General features: G+C 40.2%; 1 protein-coding gene across 8 annotated transcripts in view; it reads right to left on the reverse strand.

Moving 5' to 3' along the window:
- Nucleotides 1–25833, reverse strand: part of ACACA (acetyl-CoA carboxylase alpha) — a 283911-nt gene that overhangs the window by 116662 nt on the left and 141416 nt on the right. For 7 of the 8 annotated variants that reach the window (XM_004747176.3, XM_004747174.3, XM_004747178.3 and 4 more), the window contains 6 exons: nt 25121–25245; nt 17460–17573; nt 16146–16259; nt 15029–15118; nt 13347–13465; nt 2164–2187 (listed from right to left, as the gene is read on the reverse strand). In XM_004747176.3, the coding sequence (XP_004747233.1) occupies nt 2164–2187; nt 13347–13465; nt 15029–15118; nt 16146–16259; nt 17460–17573; nt 25121–25245 (586 nt within the window). The remainder of the gene's footprint in view (nt 1–2163; nt 2188–13346; nt 13466–15028; nt 15119–16145; nt 16260–17459; nt 17574–25120; nt 25246–25833) is intronic. The other variant, XM_004747175.3, reaches the window with a different exon arrangement.

Consider the following 25833-nt stretch of genomic DNA (forward strand, 5'->3'; position numbering starts at 1 on the left):
ATAACAACAACTAAGTCATTTGGAATAGTTTAGTAAGGCATTGTAGAAAACATTATTTATCATACAGAAACAAGTCACAGTCTAGAAAAGGAGCTTTACTACGTTATTTACTTCTTCCTTTACTGGGCTGATGGGGATAGCAGTTATAAGGAACAGAGCGCCTCCCCTTTTGAAAAAGAGACTTTTAAAAACTCGAAACAGCAAAATTTCCTTTTTTATATTTAAATACTTCTGTATCAAAGGAAACATATCTTCAACTGAAAGCCCTTAATAAATCCCAGCAAGAGGCAAAAGGGCAGAGCGTGGGTCTCAAAGTATGTGTAAGCATGACAAACAGGTGCTAAATGGAGATGCTCAAGGAGAACTAAGCTTTCAGTCTACTGCACCTTGGCAGTATGTACCATTAAGTCATACTGGGAAGTTATTTCGAAATGCCCAGTCGGGGCAGCCTGTTCGGAAGGACCAAATAAGGCTTGCCTGACATGATACCACCTTAGTGATCTGAAGCAAGTTCAGAGCAAGGCAATGACACCTGAATTTTGGGGAGCTGCTCAAAAATCTCCTCGAAGTGCAGCACCTGCCATGCTGCAGGTGGGAGAGAGGCGGCAATGGAGACTTAAGATCTGGGTACAGACTGTACTCTATTCAAAGTGTGATTATAAAAGGCAATGGAATTTTTCAGGGGATGGGAGTGCTGCTCACACAGACTATAAAGACTAACACTCCAAGTTTTTATTCCTTTGGCAAATGATGACTATGAAAAAGGCACTTCGTCTTTTTGACAGTACTAGAGAATGGAAAGGCAGAGTGGGAGAGGAAACAATTGATACCATGAATGAAACAAATAAGTGAAACACACATCAAGCAAGTCTTACACATGGTGCTCACTAGAAACTGGGATTCGGAGTTGTATGAACTCAGAAATGCTACCATCCTCTTTTCTAGGATCACCAAATATATTTACTAAAGGAGCAAGTTTGTGAGGCATTGTATCTTTTCTACCTGCCTGGCATTCGACAGGAAAGATAAAAGGGTTCCAGATAGCACTTAAAAGGAACTCCCTCTGAATAAGCTAAGAGGCTGCATTTGTGGCAAACATGGGGTTAAGTGTCTTTTTCACTCAACTGAACCCCAGGGGAAACAGCCACTATTCCGTTTCCCCTTCTCCTTCTCCTTCGCTCAGGGGCCAGGACATAGCTGCCCTCGCAGGCAGGAATGAACCAAGCCCACTCTCCAAGGGCAGACACAAAGACCAAACCAAAGCACTTCCCTTTTCTCTCCCCATCCAAATTGGACTCTAGAAGCTATAATCAGCTTCAATTACTTAATACTGAAAGGGAGAGGAACAAATTAAACATAAAGCCTATAAATATTTCAATGTATAATTGATCATCTACAAAGAGCTCGCCACCCACTTATTACTGCTTTGGCATTTTATAGATTCAACTCCAATCAGCACAGCTATCCTCTCAAACTTGCATCGTGTTGCCTTGCTTGGCTCAGAAGCAGGAAGAACTCAAAATACCAAAATGTATTATGTTGGCCTGGAAACTTCTTCACAGGACCACACACATCAAAACTTAAATACACTTTCCGAAGGTTAATCTCATGAGTCTGAAATAAAATTAGACTCTCACATCATTGTAACACTTTAGAGAAGTAGCTGACAAACTAATAAAGCTAACAAACTGATAAAACATGAGATCAGCTATTCCTGCGTTTGCATTCTTCTTAAAAGGAGGAGCAAACTCATGAAACTAAAAAATGAAAAAAATTGTGAACAATTTGCCAGGGTAGGAGTAACCTTAAAGGCTTCTCCCCCGAACGCCCCAAACTAGACAGAGACTATAGTAGAAGAAGATGTTTACAGCAAAGCTGAACATCAGGCAGACAACTCCCCTATCATTTACAGCTAGATGGCTGGTGGGGGGGCTTCCTCATACTGAGGCTTTTCAAGTGTTGCTTTTTGAACAGCTGAAGAAAAGCTGAAGACATGTTTTCCAAAGAAAGAATAATTTAGTATGTCCAAAGGGGAGCTGAGGACTCCCTAGCAGAAGACAGCATATTACTTGTCAAACATGGTGTGATAATTTATCCTGATTTCACTATTCTAAGTTACAAAAGAGGTGCTTTTAATTGGAAAAGAAACTAAACATACGGTACCTGTTTAGCGTGGGGATGTTCCCTCTGTAATTAAACAACCACAGTTAGTTACTGTTCGGTTAGTGAAAGCCATAATAAAAGAATTGTCAGAGCAGATCCAGACTGGTCAGGAGGCGCTCCAGTCTGGCAACTCTGACATTCAGCAGACATAATTAAGTGCTCATTACCCTTTAACCCCAGGGCACCTCCAAAGAGGCAGGCCTCCTGACCCAACTCACCACAGCAACTGTTGATGGAAAGGGTTGAAACAGGTTTACCATGGATTTTTAAAAATAGCTCTATTACAAAAAGTAATGCAGTATAGTGATAAAACGCAGCCTCACAAAAATTATTTTAGGCTATAGGGATGTGGTATAGTATCTTAAGCTTCAACATGAAATGTCATTCTTGACAAGATTCTTACAGAACCTTCTTTCTTGCTCCTGTTGTACTGAAAATTTAGTAAAGAACTCCAGAGAAGCTGATTTCACAGCCCCTCCCACCTCAATTGATTATCTAGGCTATGAGGTGGACTCACAGTCTCCTCCAAAGAAAAGTAGCCTGGAATGTGGATTCCCAGCTACCTTTTCTAAGCCCCTTTACCCATCCATGCTCCTCCTCCCACAGACCAGGGAGGCGGTAAGAGGAGGTGGTGGTGCTGGTAACGGGTGTGTTCCACACTCTGGGAGCTTAGAAAAAAACCTGAAAATCCTATAGGAATGTAATGATAAACACTTCTATGACTAAGCGATATACTTTGTTAAAATTAAGTAATTTGTACTTTTTTAAAATTAAACGATCTTAGGGTGATAATGACTTTTTAATATTGTTGCTATCACAAAAACTGTAGGCCTCAATTTGGCCAGCCCTAGGGTTTCCTGACCAAGAATGTACCAAAATCATGAAAGAAAGATTAGAGTAAGAATGGAAACTGCAAAGCAAGTCTCCTGCATTCTCTTTGGGCTTTGCCACCAAGGCTTTCCCTCCCCTCTCCTTAATTTGACATAAGTCATTTCCTCAACTTAAAAAAAAAAAGTCTTTATTTTCAATGTGAAAAGGGCAAAGTTATACTTATCACTCACAATTTACCATAGTACTATAAGGGCAATATATATATATATATATAAAGAGTACTATAAGAGTACTATAAGGGCATTGATTGGTTGATATCTTAACCTTCCAACATTCTTTTATCAGCATTTAATCACTGTTGGGGTTTTCTGGCACACACAGGACTTAATGGGCAGAACGTAGTGGGTGGTGCTGATGATATGTGGGGAGGAGGAGAGAGGGAGGAAAATGATGCACTTTCCATGGCAGTGAAAGGAGCAGAATAGACTGAGCTGGTCATATAAATAAAAAGCTGTGACATATCACTGCACACAAACTGTATACCTCGTGTGATTTGTGAGTAACAACGCTCTCTGCATCAAACCTGTATCACGCAGCAAATTCATAAGGCAGCAAGAGCAACCTCTGAGTGCAAAAACCTGCACCTTTGCTGTTTGGATTCTTTGAGCCTCTCATTCAGGGGAACGGGTTTCATTTTATAAGAGCTCCTTAGTCACAATGCCCGGTAGCCATCCTCAACAAACAAAAAGTATACACAGTTTCTAGGGCAGAGGGAGTTGTAGCTAAGCAGAAAACAGTAAACATGAACAAGAATATAGGAAAGTCTTCCTTTTCAGATAACAAGGATTCTAAAGAAAGAAGCCACCCGTACAGCCTCCTACCATGAACCTCAGGAGTTCAGAGAGAAGATTCCTACAACCAAAGCAATCTCAGGTGCCACTCATTCAGGTTTCTGGAATTTGGAAACCAATATAATCTCTCTCAACTGATAACCAATTTCTTAAATGAGTAAAGTGGTGCCACCATGTCTATAGCTGCACCATAATCCCTTCGAGAGTCTTTACAGGATGGGGGCCAAGTTTTCAGCCCAGAAGAAGCTGGACTAAAAAGATCTTCCCCAACAAAAAGCTGGCCCTTCTTCATCAGCAACTGTCAAAGCTCTCTTAGGGAGCCCCCTGCTGCTGTGTTACTGGAACCGGCACCATCTACACAGCATGGGGTAAGAACCAACATCTTCAGTGTTTAACAGAATGGCCCCAAATCATTCACAGGAGACGTGAATTTAGATGCAGCTTATCCTCTTGGGCAGAATAAGAACCTGTGGGGCTGCACAGGATATGAGCAGGGAAAGAAGGATCAACTCCATCACCAGGTAAATACTTAACCATGTCCACAATGATCATCTGTATATTTTGTTGCCCTAGACAGGGGCTCTTTGCTCAGTTTAAGAATGTGACCATTGTGGGATCTGCACTACTGTGAGACACTAGAAAACTAGATCCATGGACTGCATAAGGATGAAGAACCAAGGTAGAAACTGTATAGGAGTCTAATATTCCATTTATAGACGTTTTAATAAAATCAAATCTACCATATTTCACTGCATAATCATCATGCAAAAACAGCCAAACTGCTCAACCTCTGGTAAGGCAGGCAACTGCATTTTCAGGTACATACATGGTATAAATTCATTTTTTCTTTAAGATTTTATTTATTCAACACGGAGAGAGATCACAAGTAGGCAGAGAGGCAGGCAGAGAGAGGGAGAAGCGGGCTCTCTGCTAAGCAGGACCCTGAGCAGAAAACAGAGGCTTATCCCACTGAGCCACCCAGGCACATGGGGTATAAATTCACTTCTTATTAGACATTTGCTGCTTCAACTATCAGAAGCACTTATCATCATAATGAATCTTTATTCACAGTGTTTTGATAAATACTGGAATCATTTTCCTTCCAGCAGATTAGCTCCATTTTACAGATGTGATAACTGAGAAAGCAAAGGGAATGTTTTCCAAGGACACTGCTTCAATGCAATATCATAAACCAGATTCTAGACCTAGTATTTTCTCATCTCTGTTCCTGAGGCTAGCACTCCACATCAATACAGACTAAATTTAAAGAAGGACAAGAGAAATCCTTTGAATTCTGAGGTTCTTGGCATTAAGTCACCTCTGATTTTATTGATCTGCCTGCACAGAATGACTGGAGAGCCTGCTTCAATATGAATGCAAAGTCAGAGTTGCTGCCTGCTAGCTGAACCCTCCTTATTTAAGGAATACTGACTTCTGTAGCAGTCACAAGTTCTCTCAGCCTTTTACCATCCCTTCTAGCTGGATTTCATTTTGCTCGATTCTAGCTGGCCCTACATAAATCTTTTATCATATAAATATGCTCCCAATTCTTTCGCCTTCTAACTTGGGGGAAAAAAAGACCCTATATGAAAATGATGGGGAGGCATGCAAAAAAGGCCGTGGTTACATCAAGCTGTGATTGAAAGCCAATGTAGGGCAAATCTTTTGAAATAAGGCAGCAAAGCAGAATCAGAAGAGGTTGGCTGAATAACCTCCTAGCAGTCGCTAACAGCACTACCATAGGAGAAAGAGCAATTTGGCTGGCTGTGACCAGTGGTGGTCTCCTTGTGTGACTGTATTTCTGCAGGAAAGTCCAAGTGCTGTAAAGCACACGTGAACCACGCATTTCTACTGGCATCTCTGCCACCACCTCCTTGCAGTTCAGATACCCCAATTCCACTGCAGAGGTTTGGTTTACAATAAAATGATCATTGCTTCATTCATTTGCAGCTCCTTCACAGCCCCTTCTTTGCTCTGCTGGAAGGTTTTGCTCTTTTTGAAACAAGTACGCCAACAGAGCGACAGCATATTACTGTTGCCTGCTGTATAATTAGCTACAAACCCACAGCACAAAACTACAGGGATTTACAGGTGCCCCAGATTCTGCTTTTCCTTCCCCCTGGAATCAGCTAGTCTTCTTTGACAAGAAGGGACCTTGGGCTACCCTAATGATATATTGAGAGTTTTAAACCCGGCTCTCCAATCTTACAAGTCTAGAGTGCCAAAATAACACAGCAGAGACTAGAAGCTGAGCCACGGATACAGGAAAGCACTTTGGTAAGCACTTAAACCTGCTGAGAATCTTCTCTTCTGCCAGATGCTTGCATCTTATCAGCAGACTACCCTGAATGAAGGAAGCGAGCACTGCAGGACTTTATTTATTTATAGCTCATTCTGGCCTGCTAACTACAACCAAGTGCTCCCACTGCTAAAAAATGCTACAAGTTGGATGACTTTTGAGTGCCTCAGTACGACCCAAAGAACGCCCTAATCTCTGGGTGTCGGAGATTATCAGAATTCTCAAGAATGGCAGCAGGATGTTCAGGAGTCACATGGAAGGCTTCTGATTTCTAAACTTCCTCAAAACCATCTTCACAAAAAGAAAGTCCACAGGCCACCCACCGACAGCTAAACACTGAAGGTGCCAAGTAGCCTAAACTCAGTCATGAACAAATCATGTGCCATCAGGGGAGAACACAGCCAACCTCTTCTGGATATGAGACATGTGAAACGGAAAGGGCTTTGATTAAAACATTTTAACATAGAAGGCCAAGTTCACAAGGAGCAAACAGTAGAGAAGATGCAATGCAACTTGACTCAACTGAAACGTGGATTTCCATCTAAGAAATAGGTGGAAATAAACACCAATAGGTCCTCACCCATTATACATGTACAGAAACATACAACAAAGTACACTTCTATCTCCTGCATCAATTTTGATGCTTCTTATCTGAATCACAGATTAAAAGTTAAAAACACAACTATATTCACTAATATGTATTACTTATGAAAATCATTTGGAGTTTTAAATTTCACAGTCCCAAATTATCATAATATGCATAGCCAAAGAGTTTATGGGATAATATTTTACATGTGTTTGTATGAATATAGCTATATTTAAAAGACCAAATATGTAGACTGACTAAATAACTTACTTGTTTTGAGATTATTCTGAGTTACTTAAATGTGCCCAAAGCCAAGTGAAATCCTAAACGTCAAATGATTCTGAGTTGTCAAAAATAAAGACGTTCAGAACGATGCTTTTAACAAGATTTTTCATCACCAGCACCAGAGAGTGACCAACTAGGGGTTGGGGATGGAGAAGAAAAGACAAATACACACACACACACACACCCTAGGGTACTAAGCCCTGAGCTTCACTGGAGAGCAAGGATGAGAGCCTTGTACACAAGGAGCCCTGAATGATCTAGTCTGAGCTCAAGGATCAACCCATGCAAAATATTCGTTGAATTCACCAAAGAGTTGGGCTGAGGGAATCTTAGACAAGAGAAATAAATCCTTAAAGCCTGGATAATAATAAACTGTTCTTTTAGTGCAGACCAGGTGTCTTTTTTTTAGACCAGCTGTCTTAACTATTCCTACACCAAGAAAATTATTGAAAAAAACTCACTATTTTAAAGACAATTGCTAACTGGTTACAAGGCGTGTTTAAAAAAACCACAAGAGAGACTGGCTGGCTCTCTTGGCTGGCTCAGTCTGTGGACCATGCAACTCTTGATCTTGGGGTCGAGTTCGAGCCCCACACTGGATGCAGAGATTACTTAAAATCTTTAAACAACAACAATAACAACAAAACCCCCCAAATCCCCTTCCATCCAAAAAATTCTCATGCAATTGGGAAGAGCATTTAAGTATCAGAAGAAACACAAACACACACACATAACATACATTTATAGGTTTTCTATTATGTTTAAGTCAGGAAAATCTCCACATTTTCTTCTCAAATGAAGGTAATTTAAGAAGAGAAGGATCTATCTATACCAGGAGCTTCCCTGACTGAAGCTCTAATAACTGGATCTTCTGGTGAACAAGAGCTGGAGATGTCAAGTAAGCTGCAACTGCAGCTCCCAGAAAAAAACTTACAAGTCTTGGGTAGAAGATCAGGAAGATAACACACCTTGCCTTGACCAAGGCCTACCTAGCAGGAAGGATGATGCAGAGAGTCAGAGAGGTTAGCAAAAAACGGTTCAGTTATCTTTTTCTTTTCTTAAATATTGAGCAGAGTATTAGAAAAAAGCTCACTGTCCAATTACACTGAAACATACAGTAAGTAAGCGCCAAGCCAAAGTTTCAGTCAAGCAAAATGAATAAGCACTAGAGATCTACTGTACAACATTGAACTACAAGTCAACAGTAACATATTGTACACTTAAACATTTGTTAAGAGGGTAGATCTCACATTAAGTGTTTTTCCCACAGTAAGTTTTAAAGGTATTTGAAAATGTCAAGCAATACAAAGTCCCACGATAAATTTAAACAAAAATAAAAAGGCACCAAACACGCTGTCCACATACTAACTGCCCAAACGTGTGCCCAAAAGGGTATCTTCTCCCTTCTTAGAGGGGGCTCCATTCATTTGTAATGGAATTTGCCTGTTTTGCCTGCTTCTCTAAAAATCAAAACATGTCCCAATGGCATGGGTCTTCAATTCAAACAGTACCTAAGGCATTTTTCAGAAAAAATACTCTTACTGTCTTCAGTTTGCAGAGAGCCGTGTTTCATCCCAACCCACAAGAGCTAAATCACTAGTCAAATATAAACTGCAGGAATGGAATTCCACCAGGTGACCCTGTACACAACAAGAGACTGTAGTCTTGCTTTGATAGCACTTAGAAAGATACTTGCTTCTAAGGATTGCTGGACAAATTTAGTCTACTTCAAACGAATGTCTGAGTAGGAATATGAAAACCAGGAAAGAAAATGCAAAAAAACTGGCTTAAGAATGGATCTGTTTTCTCCCCCAAGAATTTTTGGTTTGTTAACCCTAACTGGGAAAAATACTATAAAATTGTTTTGCATTGATAAGTAAAATATGTATATTCATATGCTTGCTATCTGTTCTCATTGAGTAATTTTTAAAGGATGCATAAGATACTATAGTAGAATACCTACAGTATAAGGTGTGGATAATTCCTGTAACTACTAAGAACAAGAAACGTAAGAGGTTTTTATTGCCTTTTTTTTAATTTTTTTAATCCATCCCAGGGGCACTCCCATTGACATAAAATAAAGAGGGCTCAGTGTGATTGTCCTAATTAATTTTTGGTCTAGAGTTGAGCAGTCTATGTGGCTAAGAAGTGCTTATAATACGGCTAATCTGTATTGAGACACGCTATAAGTATAAAATACACTCTAAATTTCTAAGACTGAGTAGGAAGAATGAAAAATATCTCATTAATAACTTTTTACTACATACTGAAATGGTATTTTGAATATGATGGGTTAAAGAAAATGTTTTTAAAGGTAATTTTATCTGTTTCTTTTTTGGTTTGTTTTTAAGTTTATTTATTTATTTGACAGAGGGAGAGTGAGTGCACAAGCACTGAGAGCAGCAGGCAGAGGGGGAAGCAGGTTCTTGGCTGAGCAAGGAGCCCAATGCAGGACCCCAAAATCACGACCCGAGCTGAAGGCAGACACTTAACCGACTGAGCCACCCAGCATGCCTTATCTGTTTCTCACTACCCTTTTAAATATGGCCAACTAAAAACTTAGAATTTAACATATGTGGCTTGCACTTTATTTCTAGTGGGCAGTGCTGGCCTAGTTGTAGTAATCCTTAACTGCAGGTGCTTGTCACAATTTTCAAAGAGTGGTCCCCTGGAGTTTGGTTCAAAATGAATTAGAATCTTGGCAGTCAGTATTTTAAAAATATTTCCTAAATAATTCTGATAATCATTAATCTAGAGGTTAGTGGACATAAGTGTGTCCTTGAGCCTTATGAGATTGGGAGTGGAACAGATGCTGGTAGATCATCTCCTATAACTTACTTCTGTAGAATAAAGACCAGTATGCTCACTGCCTGCTTGTTCAAAACAATAATAGGAAAGAATGATAGTACTACAGTTGGGAAAAAAGTTGGAAATTGCCTTAAAACTAGTTAAAATTAAGAGACCCTGGGGTGCCTAGGAGGCTCAGCTAGTTGAGTGTCTGACTCTTGCTTTTGGTGGGGGGCCACGGTCTCAGGGTTTTGGGATGGAGCCCCACATGAGGCTCTGCATTGAGCACAGAGTCAGCTTGAGATCCTCTCTCCCTTTGCCTCTCCCCCAAGGCTGTGTGCACTCTCGCTCTCCAAAGTAAAAATAAACAAAACCTTTAAAATTAGAGGAGACCTAGAATTCTTTGGCCTTTTATAAAGAATTTGACAGGCCTTTGTCCCTGGTTCCTGGGAGAGAAATTCTAAATCCCTGTAATTTCTCAAAAGAAACAGAAGTATCTTCATTATTCATGTGCCCCTTGGATTACGTCTGAGTTTATGCTAAGAGATGAGATAACTCAGCCCAGGGGTTGCTCACTAGAAAGACAAACCGTGTGATTAGAGGGTTGGGGGCTTTGAGCCAGCTGGACCTCTGTGGAGGGGAGAGGGATTAGAGATTGAGTTTAATGTGATCTGTGATTCGATCAATCATGCCACTATAATGAAACCCTGATAAAAACTCTGGACACTAAAATTTAATAGAATTTTGTGGTTGGTGAACATATAGAGGATGAGTATCTGAATCCAAAGGGAAAAAACAGGAAAGCTGTGTTCAGGACCCACGCAGACTTTATTCCACATGTTTCCTCATTCCACATTGTGTCCTTTCTAATAAAACTATGCTCATAAGTATACTGCTTTCAGAATTTTTAAGTTGTTCTAGTGAATTATTATGCAGGATGGAGTCCTGGGAACCCCCAAGTTTGTAGCCAGTTGCTCAGAGGTGCAGGTGGCTTGGGAACACCACTCGTGGCCCCATCTCAAGTAGGGATCGTTTTGTGAAGGATTGAGCCCTTAACTGGTGTTATCTGATCTAGCTCAAGGTGGTTAGCTTCAGAACTGAACTGCAGTACACCAGCTGGTGTCAGAATGAGGTCATAACTTCAAATTGTAACAAAAACATTTGTTAAGAAAAATATAAAATCTTATAAAACTAAATTCAAGTAGCAAATGTATAATTCAGTGAAAAAGCTATACTCTATAACTGAATATATCACTCGGTGATTAAATCTGATAGCACATTTTACATTCCCAAACTAACAAAAGGACTTAGCTTTAAAAGGACATTAAAGCAATTTCAATATTTTTCTGGTTTTCACAAAGACTATTTTACCTTTCCTTTTTTACTTGTCCTTCTCTTCACCTTTATATCTATACTACTAGTACCACTGCTACTACTACTAACAACAACTACTACTACTAGCAGTTTATAATTTTATATACACACAACCAAGGAAGACCAGAGAGAGAAAATGGGATCACAGCCCTGTTCAAGTCTGGTCTTTATCCACAGGGATGTGTATACCTCAGACATTGGAAGGGACAAGCATCCAAGTTTTGAAGCCGTATCAGGAATAACCAAGATTCATATCCTTGAGATGGAAAGGTGAATAAGATTTCTTAACAAACAGTTAAGAGGCATTTCTCTCATTTTCCTTCACCAAACTGGACACGTATCCTCAAATAAAAGGTAGGACAGGGAGAGCAATTCAGAAAGACAAGGGGAGCAATGAGGAGGGAAGGAAATCAGAAGCAGCTGTGCAGCCTGACTACAAATCACTGCCCACAGGGAAGAGGTAGTAGAAAGCAGGAAGAAAAGGAGAATGTCCTGAGAATCACAAAGAGCATTAAGTATAGCGTGTAGTTCCCTACAATTATTCAAGGAATGCAGGAAAAGAAAGAGTGCTGAGCCCATGTGTGCCGTGAGCACTTCGCCGCTCGCTGAAGGACAACCATTCGTTTCTAGAAAATGAGATTCTGAAATCCATGGAGGCAAAAATGTACCGAGATATGCTTGCTAAATCAAGGATATATGCTTTTCTCTGCCAGCCATGAGGTATTTTTGAGGTAGAGATGTGAAAGGATCTTCTGAGACAAAGAAGAGAAGTACTTTTTCTGAAGATGCCTCTGCTCGGCTGCTGACCTCTGCTGGATCAACAGTGGCATCCAGTGGCCAAAAGTCTCAGCACAGACTTCTTTGTCTCTAGGAAGGGTTTCTATTGCTTTGGGTGAAGTAGCAATTCAGAACAAAACCATTTCTGTTGTCTATAACCAAGGATCCCCGAAGACACAGTACTTTGTAATAAGAAGTGAAGAACCAAAGGCCATAAAGAAGAAATGGAGGGGGGCTGCTTAAGATTGGCTGTGGTATTTATATTTCCTATGGTATTACTAAAAAGAATGAAAATACAGGAGGGGATAAACGTATGTGTGGGTGGGATTCCTCGGTTTTCACTGCCTCAGAATACTTTAAAAACAAATCAGTGTACAAGATAAAGTATTTTCATCTTAAAACCAAAGAAGTACTGAAACAAATTTCTGTATATACATTTTATTTCCTAAAGGGCTTAGGAAGGGAAAAATAATGGAATTAGCATGGCTTAATTATACCGTTCAGTCAAATTTCAGTTTCCTTCTGAAGTGTGATTTTTAACACCTGATTGAAGTTTCAATTAACCTATAACAAATTTATAGAAAAGCATTCTAGCCGAGTTCTTTTTTTTTTTTTTTTTTTAAAGGTAGGCTCCAACTCGTGGTCTGAATTCATGACCTTGAGATCAAGACCTGAACTGAGATCAAGACTCAGATGCTTAACCGACCAAGCCACCTAGGCGCCCCCACCCAAGATATTTTCATGTTCCAATTGTTTGACTTAAACTGCTTAAAAAAAAAAAAAAGGAAGAAAGAAAGAAAGAAAGAAAGAAAGAAAAAAAGAAAAAGTGATTTTCGGCAAGATTCCAGCAAATAAAATGCCAGTAAATTCTGACTTGAAAAAAGAAAAGAACTATATTTCCTCAGTGACATAATACAAGGAAACACAGATGATGAACTAATCCTCAAATTTTTATGTTTTTTAAAAAGGTTATATTTATTTGAGAGAGACAGAGGGCACACACACACACACACACACTAGAGCACAAGTGGCAGGGAGGGGCAGAGGGAGAAGCAGAGTCCCTGCTGAACACGGAGCCTGATGCGGGCTTGTTCCCAGGACTCTGAAATGATGACAGGAGCCAAAGGCAGCTGCTCAACCAACTGAGCCACCCAGGCAACCCTCAAATTTTTATCTTAATTAGACTGTACTCCATCTCTCCAGATCAACAATTAAAAAAAAAAAAAAAAGTGGGTACCAAGAGGCTCTTCTCTCATGATTTAAATTTGTTCATTTTCTGCTCTATGTTTCTAGCCAAACCCAAAACCACATGGAGCTGGTGCATACATTACTCCCCTTAACTCCCCTGATACATCTCTGGCTGGCTCAGATGCACATCCCAGTTCAGACTCACCTGTTTGGATGAGATGTGGGCAGCATGAACTGAAATTCCACCACACAGGTGTTGTCCTTAAGCTGGCGATGCTGTACACTGTTAAGTTCATAGGCAATATAAGCCCTTCGAACATAAACCTGTTTAAAAAGTAATCCTCAGTAAATACACTTGGAAAACAGAAACTAAGAGATGCTTAGCCCAGGAAAAGGATAGTCCTGAGAAGAGGAATGTAATGAGAAGAAGGCTCTGAACATAAATAACTTGCTTTAATTAATAAAGCTCAAGTCTTAAAACTATACCCATGACTACAAACGGAAATAAAACTAGCCCGCCTCTGCTGGACATCTCTGGCTGGGCCATAAACCTTTCAGACTAACCCAAACTCAGGAGAAGTTTTGATCTTAGTAAAAGCGAGCATACAGAACTGCAACCATTAATTCATGGCGCACAATTATTTCAACAGAAGATAAAAGCAAGTGGCGAGACAAATGAGAGGTACTGGTTCTGAGCCACCTGCAGAGTGAGAGCAAAAGACAGAAACTATTTTTGTACACTTCAACTCTCTGACTATCCTGTATCTTTGTCTTCCCACTCCCCTAAATTATTTTAGATTACTCATACTCCCCAAACCGTAGGCAAGAGCGGTACGACATAACATGACATGATGATCTCACACATACTAACTTGACTCAAGAGTTAAAAAACACAGCAACAGGCTCCGTCACAGCAAAAACCATCAGTCTGACCTTGTGCACTTTACAGCCAATTTGCCAGGCACATGAAATGCTGCATGGGATTCTATCATGGGAGGTACATAAGGAGACTTCTCATTAAGTGATATGAAAGTACTCTAAGACACTTAGATACTTTTAAAATTTGGTATTTAGGGAGTAGGATACATTACAATCTATCCACAGAATACAAATAAAAAGTAAGCCAAAGGAGCTTGCAACAGATTGTAGTGATGCCGTGTTACATAAGATCATCTAAAACACTCCTCTTCTTCATCTTCAAAAAAACATCGACTTGGCAATTTTACAGCAGTATTCAGGGCCTGCAAGTTTTGTGCTTAATGAGGTAGAGTGCTGTAGTGGGAACAGAAAAGGCTTTGAGTTGGCCTGATCTGGATTCAAATACAAACCCTTCCACTTATTATCTACATAAACATGGACGAGTCTCAAATTCAGTCTTACTTTCTTTTTACTTCATGAAGTAATGGTAGGGTTAAATGAGAAAAAGAGTAAAGCATATTAAACACACACAGCTCATTCAGTGTTAATACTTTCTTTCTCATGACAAAATATTTCCTAAGCGCTGCCTGAAAATTCAGACGATAATTAAAATCTCTCTTTTTTGGCCCAAATCACAAAAATGGTACATGCTCTGGTCAGCCATATGTTTTTTCACTTATTATTTTTTAGGGAATCCTAATTTATTATGAAATGAGTGAATCCGAATTATCTGGAAAGTAGAGACTATTGAAAAATGCTGGCAGCTCTTTTCCTGTGACTGGAGCCCAGAATGGTGATTAGTTCAGCTGAAACACTTGAGTAAAAGCAAGTGTCTGTTTCAGAGGGAAAAAAGACTCTAAAACACCAACCTTAAGGCCAAAAAAAAAAAGAACTGATACAATACCAAGTGGACAGAAGAAACCTGCTAGAAACCAAAAAAGGTCACACCGTGTTACTATGAAATCTTACCTCCAGAGCTGCCATCCTCACTACCTGGTTGCTGTGGTAGAAGAAGTTTGGTAGGACGTCAAAAATAGACGTTTCAGACAAGATGAGTTTCTGGAAGGCACAGAGACAAGCTTAAACCACTACATCCAAAAGAGAACAATATTTAATTAGTATAATACTTAATTAGCATTTTGAAGCACTCAGAGTAACCCAAGAATTCTGTCTACGAGTGTCATGTATGAAATTTACCTTCTTTGTGCTCCAGCTTCCTTAGCCACAGAATGGGGAAAATAATGATACCTAACCTCAAGGGTCTGTTGTGAGCATCAGAAGAATTAATATATGTAAAATTCTTAAAAGTAATACACTAACAACACATTTATTAATGACCATAATTAATATCCTTCCTGACATATATTTGTACTCAACCTCTCAAATACTGTCTCAATCCTCCACTATGGTAAACCACAGATTAGGACCCCAGTTGAAACCCTCTATTTCCACTCTGAACCAAATAAACAAGAACATCCTTTCCCCCTCTCTAGGTTCCCCAGAAGGAAATCTGACAGAAAGCCTGAAGACTCCCTTGGCTGGACAGAACAGTATTACTTATTTACAGGTAGAAAAATAGAATGTCATTCCTGAGAAAATGATGTTGTCAAAAAGTGATAGTCAAGATCCTTCCAATTAGTAGTAAAATTATCCAATACTATTCTATAAAAGTGGCTCTGTATATAGCTTAATAGTAAGCATTATAATAAAATGAAATTTAAATGACTTAAGTAATTTTGTCCCTAGAACACTAACAACTACCTATTTACACAACGAATTCAAATACCAGACATCAACCAGTGCAACCACTTAATTCTAGCCCAGAATACTTTCTGGATAAAAAGCACAAGAGGTAAAGACTTCAACAGGACACGTCTATCAAGGCTGGTCTATTGGATTTTTAAGCTCAACCACAATTCCAATAGCATTTTTATGAAAAAAAAAAAATTGTAATTATACATCATTTTAAAAAGTCAAGGCATGAAACCTCACTACACAGAAAATCAAAATAGATCGATTAATTAAATCATGCTTAGGAATAAAGAGGACAAGAGTGCACAATGGTAGAAAAGGACTACATGTATACCTGTAAGTTCTCAATGCAAAACTGATGTCCGTACATGTCAATTGCTGAAAGGAAGATGGACTCTACTTGGTTATGGCGAAGCTCATATGACGGCAAATGGGAGGCAATAAGAACCTAGAGTGAGAGCAAAATAAGAGGGATAAGTTCCTGAGGGAGTGATTATTCTAGCCTCCTATTAGGCAGCTCTGATACAAAAGCAATAAATATAAATCTGTAAGTGCAGGCATCAAAGATAAAACAGAGACCAAGTAAAACAACTTCTAGGTCCTGTAACATAAAGCCAATGCCACCAAATACTGCATCTCGGTTGACTCTCACCATGATTTGCGTTGTGGGCAATTTCCCATGTGGGGGGGGGGCAGAGGGAGAGAGAGAGAAAACAGCTTCAATCAAGTTCCCTCAGTGCATGTGATTTACCATTGCAAAGCTGCTAGTCCTGGGGACTGCATGACTAGCTGTTAATTGGGAATCGGGTCTGGCAGGGAGCAGCTGTGGGGAAGGTGGAGGCAACAGAGCTGGGCTTCTGCAAATCTGAAATAGGAGGAGGACTAGCGAAAGCTGCTCTGACAGCCCCAGGTATTTGGTTAGTATCAAAGAGAAGGTGTCGGGATGTAACACCAATGCATGTGGGGGCAGTGTCACAAACACACAGGGACACGGTGGGACCTGAATAGTCTCAGCAGGTCACTGAGAGGTTCAATAACTTTGAGTAGCTCAGTGACATGGATACAATTGTGGAGAAAGCAGAAGGTCACTGAACAGCTTCAAATGCCGCTTCCTTTTCAATGCCCATGCACTGAAACACAAAGGGAGCGCCACTTCTTGGCTTCCCTGCTGAAACCTTTTGGAATGGAAATGCAAACTACAGGGTGAAACTAACCGGACTTCTCTAGGGTTGTTCTGATTGCTAGCACCTCGGATTCATTGCATTATCTTTCTGCTTCCCATACTCAATTTTTCCCTACACACTTAAAAAGTTTTCACCTGCTTCTAAGCTCTCTTTGGGGAGCTTAGCTTCCTTTCCTCCACATGACTCTGGTTTACTACTTCATGGCTCCTAGCAAAAGCAGGAAACAGTAACAGAATTTTATAAGGGGGAAAAAGACTTCTATTTCAAAGAGACTCAATGTTAATGTTTTCCTTTCTCTTTAAAAAACATATCACTTGAAAACATTTGTTCTGAGGGCAATGAGAAGACATATGTAGAAAATTGTTTGATCTTTGTCAGGTGACAGAGTAAAAGCTCACTATTTCTACGACCATCCAATCTATGAAAACCATTTCTCCTTCCAGATAGCCAACACGTGTCCTTACCTGGCGTGCTCGAAGTGCCACTTTGGCGTTGGTGGTCTTACTGAGTTGAGTGAGCTCTGTAAGGATATTTAGCAGCTCATCGGTGAGAGTAGGGTCCCGACCGCACAACTGGTCCTAATTGTTAGTGTGAAAAAAACATATACAAAACCACATTAAAAAGAATTATGGCTAGAACTCTGAAATAGGAAAAGAGGACAAAAACAAAGTGAACATAGCTAGATTAATGAGAAAATGCAAATTTGTTGGGATGCCTGGGTGGCTCAGTCAGTTGAGCCACTGACTTAGGCTTGGGTCATGATCCCAGAGTCCTGGGATAGGGTTCCACATCGGGCTCCTTGCTCATCAGGGAGCTTGCTTCTCTCTCCGCCTCTGCCTGCCTCTCTGCCTGCTTGTGTGCACTCTCTCTCTCTCTCTCTCTCTCTCTCTCGGACAAATAAATAAAATCTTAAAAAGAAAGAAAGAAAGAAAATGTGAACTTGTTATTTTTATCCCAAACAATGTAGTCAAGAAGATTCCAGAGGAAGCCACTGCTAAGGAGAAACCTAAATCTCTCAGTCATTCGTATTCAAAATCCTAGTGAATTTCTTCACAAATCCGCACTGTACTTTTAATGTGAAGAAAAAATCATCGGAGACCATTTAAAGGGGTCAGGGAATTCGGAGTAAAACATAACAGATGAGGCCTCAGAGTTTTAAGAGGTTTTAAATAATATGGGGACTAAAGGCTTTCCTGTTTCCTCTCCCACTTTTGGAAAGAAGGCAGAATAAGGCAACAGGAACCACTCCTGGTGGTTTTCGTTCCACACACCAAATGTTCAGCATCCCAGGAGGGTGCAAAACAGAAGCACAAGAACAAATTATTCATTTAAAAACACACAAAATAAAAACACCATCTCATATGCTGACAATTCTATACCCAAAATCATTGATCCTTTTGCTATGCCAGGAATCATTCCAGGATAACTAAACATGGTGAATCCTTGGATTAGAGGGAAAAACCAAGTTCCTACTATACAGTCCATGGGTTTATTCAATTAGGTCCTTCCTAATGAAACTCCTAAAAGTTACAAAAAAAAAATTTTTTTTTTGGGGTTAAGATTTTATTTATTTGACAGACAGAGAGAGGCAATGAGAGAGGGAACACAAGCAGGGGGAGTGGGAGAAGGAGAAGCAGTCTTCCCACTGAGCAAGGAGCAGCCCTATGCGTGTGTCAATCCCAGAACGCCAAGATCATGACCAGAGCCGAAGGCAGACGCTTAACAACTGAGCCACCCAGGCACCCCCTAAAAGTTAAAATTTCTTAAGAAAATATCTCTATCATATTTTGAGGAAAATGTTTTTTCTTCAGTGGAATATTAATTTATTCCCTAAATTCATCCGTTATCCACATAATTTTCACTTAAGCCGAGAAAAGTGCAGATGCGGTTTTTAGAAATGTCTGTCCTTTTCTGAACTTTACAGAGCTATTTATAGAAGTTCCTCACACCACATATAAAATATACATATTTACACCTAGTTCCTCTACTTGGAGTTTGAAATTAACTGCCTTTATATTGTAGTGAATTTTTATTCTCCCTCTACTACCAACAGGATATGAAAGATGACCAGATCCCTGAAAGGCTTGCTGTTGCTGCCTTTTGATCTTCTTCCTACCCTGATTATCAGCGTCTTCTCTGAAGAATCTCTATGTCATACTTAACTTCCTCATCTAGGGCATACTCTTGATAGTTCCCTACTTGCCTTCCACATCACAGGGTAAACAGTTCTAGAGTACTCAGCATGACTATACTGGGAAAAAGGCTTCCCAAACATTTTCTTTCTTTTTTTAAAAGACTTTATGTATTTATTTATTTGAGAGAGAGTGTATGTGCAAAGAATCTCAAGCAGACTCCATACTGAGTGCAGAGCCCAGTGGGGGCTCGATCTCACAGCCCTGAGGTCCTGACCTGAGCCAAAACCAAGGGTGGAACACTCACCCAACCAGGCAATCCAGATTCCCTTTCTCAAACATTCTGAAACATGAAATACTTTCTGGTTCTCCAATCCACCAACCAGAAGTTGCTCCAAGAGTCCAGAGTTGTAAAACACATGATGGGATTTATAATTAAGGAAGTGCAAGTATTGTTTTCACCTGCTAATCACAGGTAACTCACTGATAGGAGTGGGAAGTTCCACCTGTTTAGTGCAGGGAATTCACTGACCTGAGAGGGGAGGAGAGAAGCAGCTAATAGGTGACTATAAATCCAGGGTTCAATTGAGCATGGAGTCAGAGACCAGAGGGCCTCTCCACCTACTGCAGGGCATACAAAGGAGGGAGAAAAATGCAGCTAAGTTGCATCTTTTGTTGAGAACAAAGGAGCAAAAAAGAATTTCAAAGGAATACATAAAATGACCAGGGACAGACCACAGGAAGACAGAAGAACAGACAGGAAACAGCAGATAGGGAAACCAAGGCAAGTTTTTCCTATGAAATCCCTCTTTTCCTAATATTCCTAATAGAGAAAAATATTCCTTTCTGAGGTTCTTACTGCATTCATCAGAAAGACCCACTGAAAGATCTAAAAGCCTAACAGGTGTCCTCAGTAATGAAACTCCGCTGCTCTGCAAACAGCCAGACTCAAGTCTCAACATCTAACAACAAAATAAAACACGACAAAATAAGAACATTAGCTACCTACTTTTATCAGACACAACAGCTTTGATATGGAATGTTTTCCCTTGAAAGGAAACCTAGGTTTACCTTTTGAGATGAAACTAAAATATATACCCAAAAATGAAGCTATCCTCTTGTCTAACTATAGATCCTGTTCTAACTTAACACAGAAAACCACCTTTTTTTAAAAACCAATTTTTTTTTTTTTTTTTGGTCTCCTCTTTCCTCTATGAGAGAAAAGGAAGTAGAAGGGGGTAGTAAAAAAGAAACAGTATCCAAAAGAAAAGTGAACTATGGAGATTTTTAAAAAGTAACTGGGAAGTAATTATTCATTCACAATCACCAGCTCACAGTCCTCCTGGGGTCCTTGTAATAAAGTACAGAAACCAAACCTTCTTGTCCCAGAGGGACAAGAAGCAGCAAATACAGTATCAATAAACCATTACCTCCATTAGTTTATCCTGACTTGGATTTTCCATTCAAATACTATTTTCTCCATTGTCATCATGAGTACTTAGTAAAAGACTGACATTAGAAAATCACATATAAGATAACCTTCTCAACTTTCTCTTGTCCTTGACCTGGACAATGTTCAGGTCCTAAAAGAAACCGCCAGGGACTAAAGGCCATTTTAATAGTTTATGGCCCTCTAGCCTAGAGACAGCCTTCCAAATGGGAAGCCCCAAATCATCACCTAATTCTGGTGAACACTTTGTAACAATGACATTAAATAGTGACTATGTCAGCAGACGTGTTTCCTCAATATAAAGAGGTTCTTTTAATGAGCCTACCTGCTGGTTCTGGAATTACAGGTTACTTGCATAAATTTGTAGGCCAAAGTTAACAGAATTATTCAGTAATGGTTAAGACTGGTATCACACACTTACTTCTTATATTTACTCTTAACCTGGATGATGGCTAACAACAGGGAGTATTTCAGATTTACAGAAATTTAACGAGCATGCTTAAGTGTCAAAACCATCCAAGTTATGCAGCTGACTGCCAGGACAGCCCAACATAATCCAACTTGATCTTAGCATCCTAAGGCAATTAAAAACCGATTGTGACTGATGTGTAATGCTCTCACGACACTATTGCTCAGGTGGGTGAGGCACTAACCCCCAAATCAGCAATGGACTAGTAATTTCTTCCAGTCACAGGTAGACTTTTTGACATTCCAAGGATGTCATGGGACAGGTTTAACAAGACATTGTTAATATCACCCTTGTTCAGTAAACTTGGGTTCACAGAGAATGACGACTTCCTTATTTACACACTGGATAAAACTATTTGCAGTCATGTTAAGAGGAAGAAGGCAAGGCTCCTCATCTAAACCAAATCAGAGGCTCACAGGCCCCAGCATTACTCATGAGGAGCATGGTTTGTATCATGTTCATGTGGACCATTCCAGAAATAACAAATAAGTAGTGAGGGGAGGACTACTCAGCATCAAGGTGGCTGACTACTGGATACTTCGCCATCTCGACCGCTGCTACAAGGATGTTGATACTTTTTATTGGTGCCAAACTGCTTAATTTGGCTACACAACCTCTTAAATAAGGGCACCTAGGTGGCTCAGTTGGTTAAGCAACCAACTCTTAATTTTAGCTCAGGTCTCCATCTCAGGGTTGTGAGATAGAGCCCCGTGTCTCATTAAGACTCTTTCTCTTCTCCCCCTGCCCCTCCCCACTTGAGCTCTCTCTTAAAAAGAAAAAAAAAAAATCATAATAACCTCTTAAGTAAAGCTTTCATAAAAATAAATTTGGTCTTCCAGCCTTCAGTTTTAAACAAGGCACCATGTTCCTCCAAATGGACAAAAAAATGATGAGACTAGCATTTTACTTGGTATTCTACTTTCCAGATAGGGGGAAGATTAGAACAAATTTGCTCCAGAGTCCTTGAAGCAAGTTAGTACTAGGCACTATGTTAATACATGCCTGGAGGCGATGAGGGCTTCTTTGGAGCAGCCCACATTTTCTAACACTGATTCACAGAAACCTGATTGTCTTGATCCCTCCCTCTAGGTTCAAAAGCCCAGAAATCATCATCTAGCTCAGCAAAGCACACCATGAACAATTCTACTTCTAGAAAGCAAAGATTGAAATGCCGGGCACATAACCATCAATCAGGAAGCCAAGGTAAGCAGAGAAAGGGGAAGTGGTAGAGAACACAAGCTAGGGAATTCAAATGCTACCATGTGCAGGTGATATCTGTAAAAGACAGACCTAGAGAAAGAGTGAGCCAAGCCAGTAAAATAGCTCTTATCAGCCACCAACATTAATGCAGACATGGGGCGGGGTGATGGCTGTGAGACCTGACCATTACCAGGGAAGGAATGAGGAGACCCACATCTGGTATTCAGTAGTATCAGGTCAGAAGGGAGTACCTTTTGAGCTCTCGTTCCTGCTGCATAGGACATGGCTAGCTGACCCTCAGCTCGAGCATATCAATTAACTTCTTGTTTTCCAAATCTCTAGGATAAGATGAAAGCAGCTGATATTTCAAAAGAAATTCAATGATATGAAAGCCTACAGATCCTACTTTGTTTACTGAGTTTGGGTTTGTTGTTTTTGTTTTAAGAAAAATGTGAAATGCCGAAATAAAGAGAAGGACAAATCCATCTTTCTGGTCCACATCTTCAACCTTTTCCTCCTCCTCTTCCTCCTCCCTCTGACTCCTTCGCATCCACCCTATTCATCCAAACCCAAATACTAACAATAGCTCTTTTCTCCAAAGAGCTCAGCCTGTTGGAAAGAAAGTTGGGGCACTATCCATGCAGGTAAGAAGTAATCAGGATGACAAGGTGGGGAAAAAAGAACAGCAGCAAGTCAGAGTCCCATTGGCTTCTGCCTGTCCTGACTGGCAAAAGCAAAAAGCAAAGCCTCAAACCAGTTCTCTGACAGGGCCCAACGCCTCTGCAGCACCCCCCGTGTAATTACACACTTGAGTGACTGGACTCTGAAGAAAATTGAAGGCCTGAGCTCCGAACAGCTGCCATTTTCTCTCTCCATCACACCAGCGTGATTACTTGAGAAATGAACAGCCCCGGCTCAAAGCTACTCCAGAATTCTCAGAGGAAATATGGCTCCGTGTTCCAATAATGAGATTCTTAAGGCAAGCGTTACTTACAATCACTCCGCAAAAGGAGCGAGCCGAGCCCCTATATCTTACAAATTAGAATTTAAGAAACCCAGCGACAGTCTTGGACGATCATTACTCTTCTGCTGCTCCAAGGATTCTGGGCTTTGGTCTATTTTTAGTGCAGAAAACTGTTAAGTCCTTAAAAAGGTAATCATAATAAAATGAAAACTCACCATCATTAGCTCCCTAAAAAGGCAAATATGCCCCATTTTAGGTCCAAACTGAGAGATTCTTCCACTCCCTCATTACCCTTTTTGGCCAGAAAGTCTGGTTTTATCCAAATGAAAATTAGCAATCCTTGTATTGAAATAAAAAAAACAACAAAAACAGTAACAACAACCAACTAACTGGTCAGAGATTTCTTCCTCCGTTTGACGGAGAAAAAAAAAATCAGCAAATTGCCATAGATAAAAGCACTTCTTTGTCAAAACCCGTCACTTAGGGGAGTTGAAGTATTATATAGTGCTGATACATATTTTTTCCTTTCAAATGTGTCTTCTGATTTCCCCACCATCTAGCCATTCTAGGGTAGCAAAGGTAATGAACTCTCCCTATAATTACATGTTTTTAGAAGTGGCTATTCTAAAAAAATGTTATATCCTCGAGAGTTAACCAGGCTAGGCATATATGAAGTTGTGGCACTGCTCTTAACCAGAAATGTGAGCTAATTAGTTTCCCTTTATTCTGAACTATGAAATAAAAAACCACAGTGACGATTTATAGTTTTATTTTTTTTTTCCCTCCAAGAAGAATGATGGAATCAAGGTACCAAGAATGCCAATTCCACAAAGGAACAAGCGAGGAAATTCTAGGAGTAAAAGGTACTTTGGTCCCCCCAAAAGACCAACAGACAGTAGCCAGGCAGTTAATTGTTCATGGGGTAGGGACTCTAAGAATAGTCAGTCCTATTGTTCTCTGATTCCTAGAACTAACTCAACTGGAAAACTCTAGGAGTGAAGGACTTACAAACCATCTTTTAAAATCCTTAAGTTCAAAGTCCACAGAACTTTTACCCATTGGTCAAATGTATATTAATTCTAATCACATTTACTAGTCTCACCTCTATTTGCCACTTTCTACTAATTCTCGTATTATGTGGTTATGGGGACAAAAGCATATATCCATTACCAGTACAAGAATCTGAGCTTAGGGTTCCATGTAAGTAAAAGAGAAAGGGACCCAAAGAAGTTGCAGAGTAAATTTAAATTTCTTTGGTGGGAGGGGCAGTACTGAAATTTTAACACTACATTTTGTTCTTAAGCTTTGTTCTTAAGTTTGGGGACTTAAGAGCCCTTGCAGATATCCATGGAACAAACAAGAGTTATCATGACAAAGTATACTGGCTAGGGGCGCCTGGGTGGCTCAGTGGGTTAAAGCCTCTGCCTTCAGCTCAGGTCGGGATCCCAGGATGCTGGGATCGGGCTCTCTGCTCAGCAGGAAGCCTGCTTCCTCCTCTCTCTCTCTGCCTGCTTTTCTGCCTACTTGTGATCTCCATCTGTCAAATAAATAAATAAAATCTTTAAAAAAAAAAGTATACTGGCTAGGTAAGAGTACATTTTAAAGCTACTGTCACAAGTGACAGCAGGAATGGGGAAGCACAAGGCATCTCTAAACAGAGTCAAGAGATCAGAGTTCCTATGTGTGACTCCATACACAATAGCCAGAACAATCCTTTCCTGACTACGGCAGGTTCCTTCAGGTCAAGGACAGAGGGAGAGGGTAAGAAAATGGTTCACCGACAACCCAAGCACCACTCATCCCCCAATTACAAAAAGACAAGGAGCTTTTCCTCTGACCACAGAACCTCAGGAGGAGAAATGCTTTCTTCACATCAACCATCCTTACAGGTTTTGAAAAACGGTACTCACGATAAGCATTGTGACCAGAAGATTCTTCTTGGTGACTTGGGCATGAGAGAAGATATAGTTCAGTACAGTGTTCATGTCACTCTTGTTCTCTTCTCGAAGGGCAAACACACATTTGTCGTAGTGACCTGCAAGCAGCAAAAAGAACTGGTCCTCATCCATTGGGTGAATTTTCACAGTTACCTGCTATTTTTTTATAGCCTTCACCTGATAAGCAGTGAGAGGAAACATCCTAAGAATTTTCTTGGATGAATTTGTACAGAATTGGCAGTGAGGTTTAGTAAAAGAAACGCTGGACTAGGAGTCCAGCAATCTGGTCTAAGATGGGGGCTCATAACCTAGCTCTGTTACCAATTTCCTTTGTGCTCCTTGGCAAATCACTTTACCTCTCTGAGTCTCATTTTCATCCTGCCCCACCCACCCACCCCCACCCCCCGCCCTCAAAAGGAGTGGAGGAAAAGTGGGTCTTAGAGTCTGGGTGGCTGGTGATAATTCCAACCCCCATCCTTACTATAAACTCACTCATTTAGCTTCCTGAAATGATTTCCTTAGCAGAAAGGGTTCTGCTGCTTAAAAAGCTTGATGATCTTTAAAGTCAGCCCCCAGCTTAAGTTTCTGGTTTCATGTTTGACTCACTGAAAATGTTTCACCCTACCTATAAGGAACAGTTTTAGCTCAAAAATAAAGACCATACTAACCTGTCAATATCTACAAGA

The sequence above is a fragment of the Mustela putorius genome, unplaced genomic scaffold (assembly GCF_011764305.1).
Source record: "Mustela putorius furo isolate JIRA1106 unplaced genomic scaffold, ASM1176430v1.1 tig00003962_pilon_pilon_pilon, whole genome shotgun sequence".
NCBI classification, from domain to species: domain Eukaryota; kingdom Metazoa; phylum Chordata; class Mammalia; order Carnivora; family Mustelidae; genus Mustela; species Mustela putorius.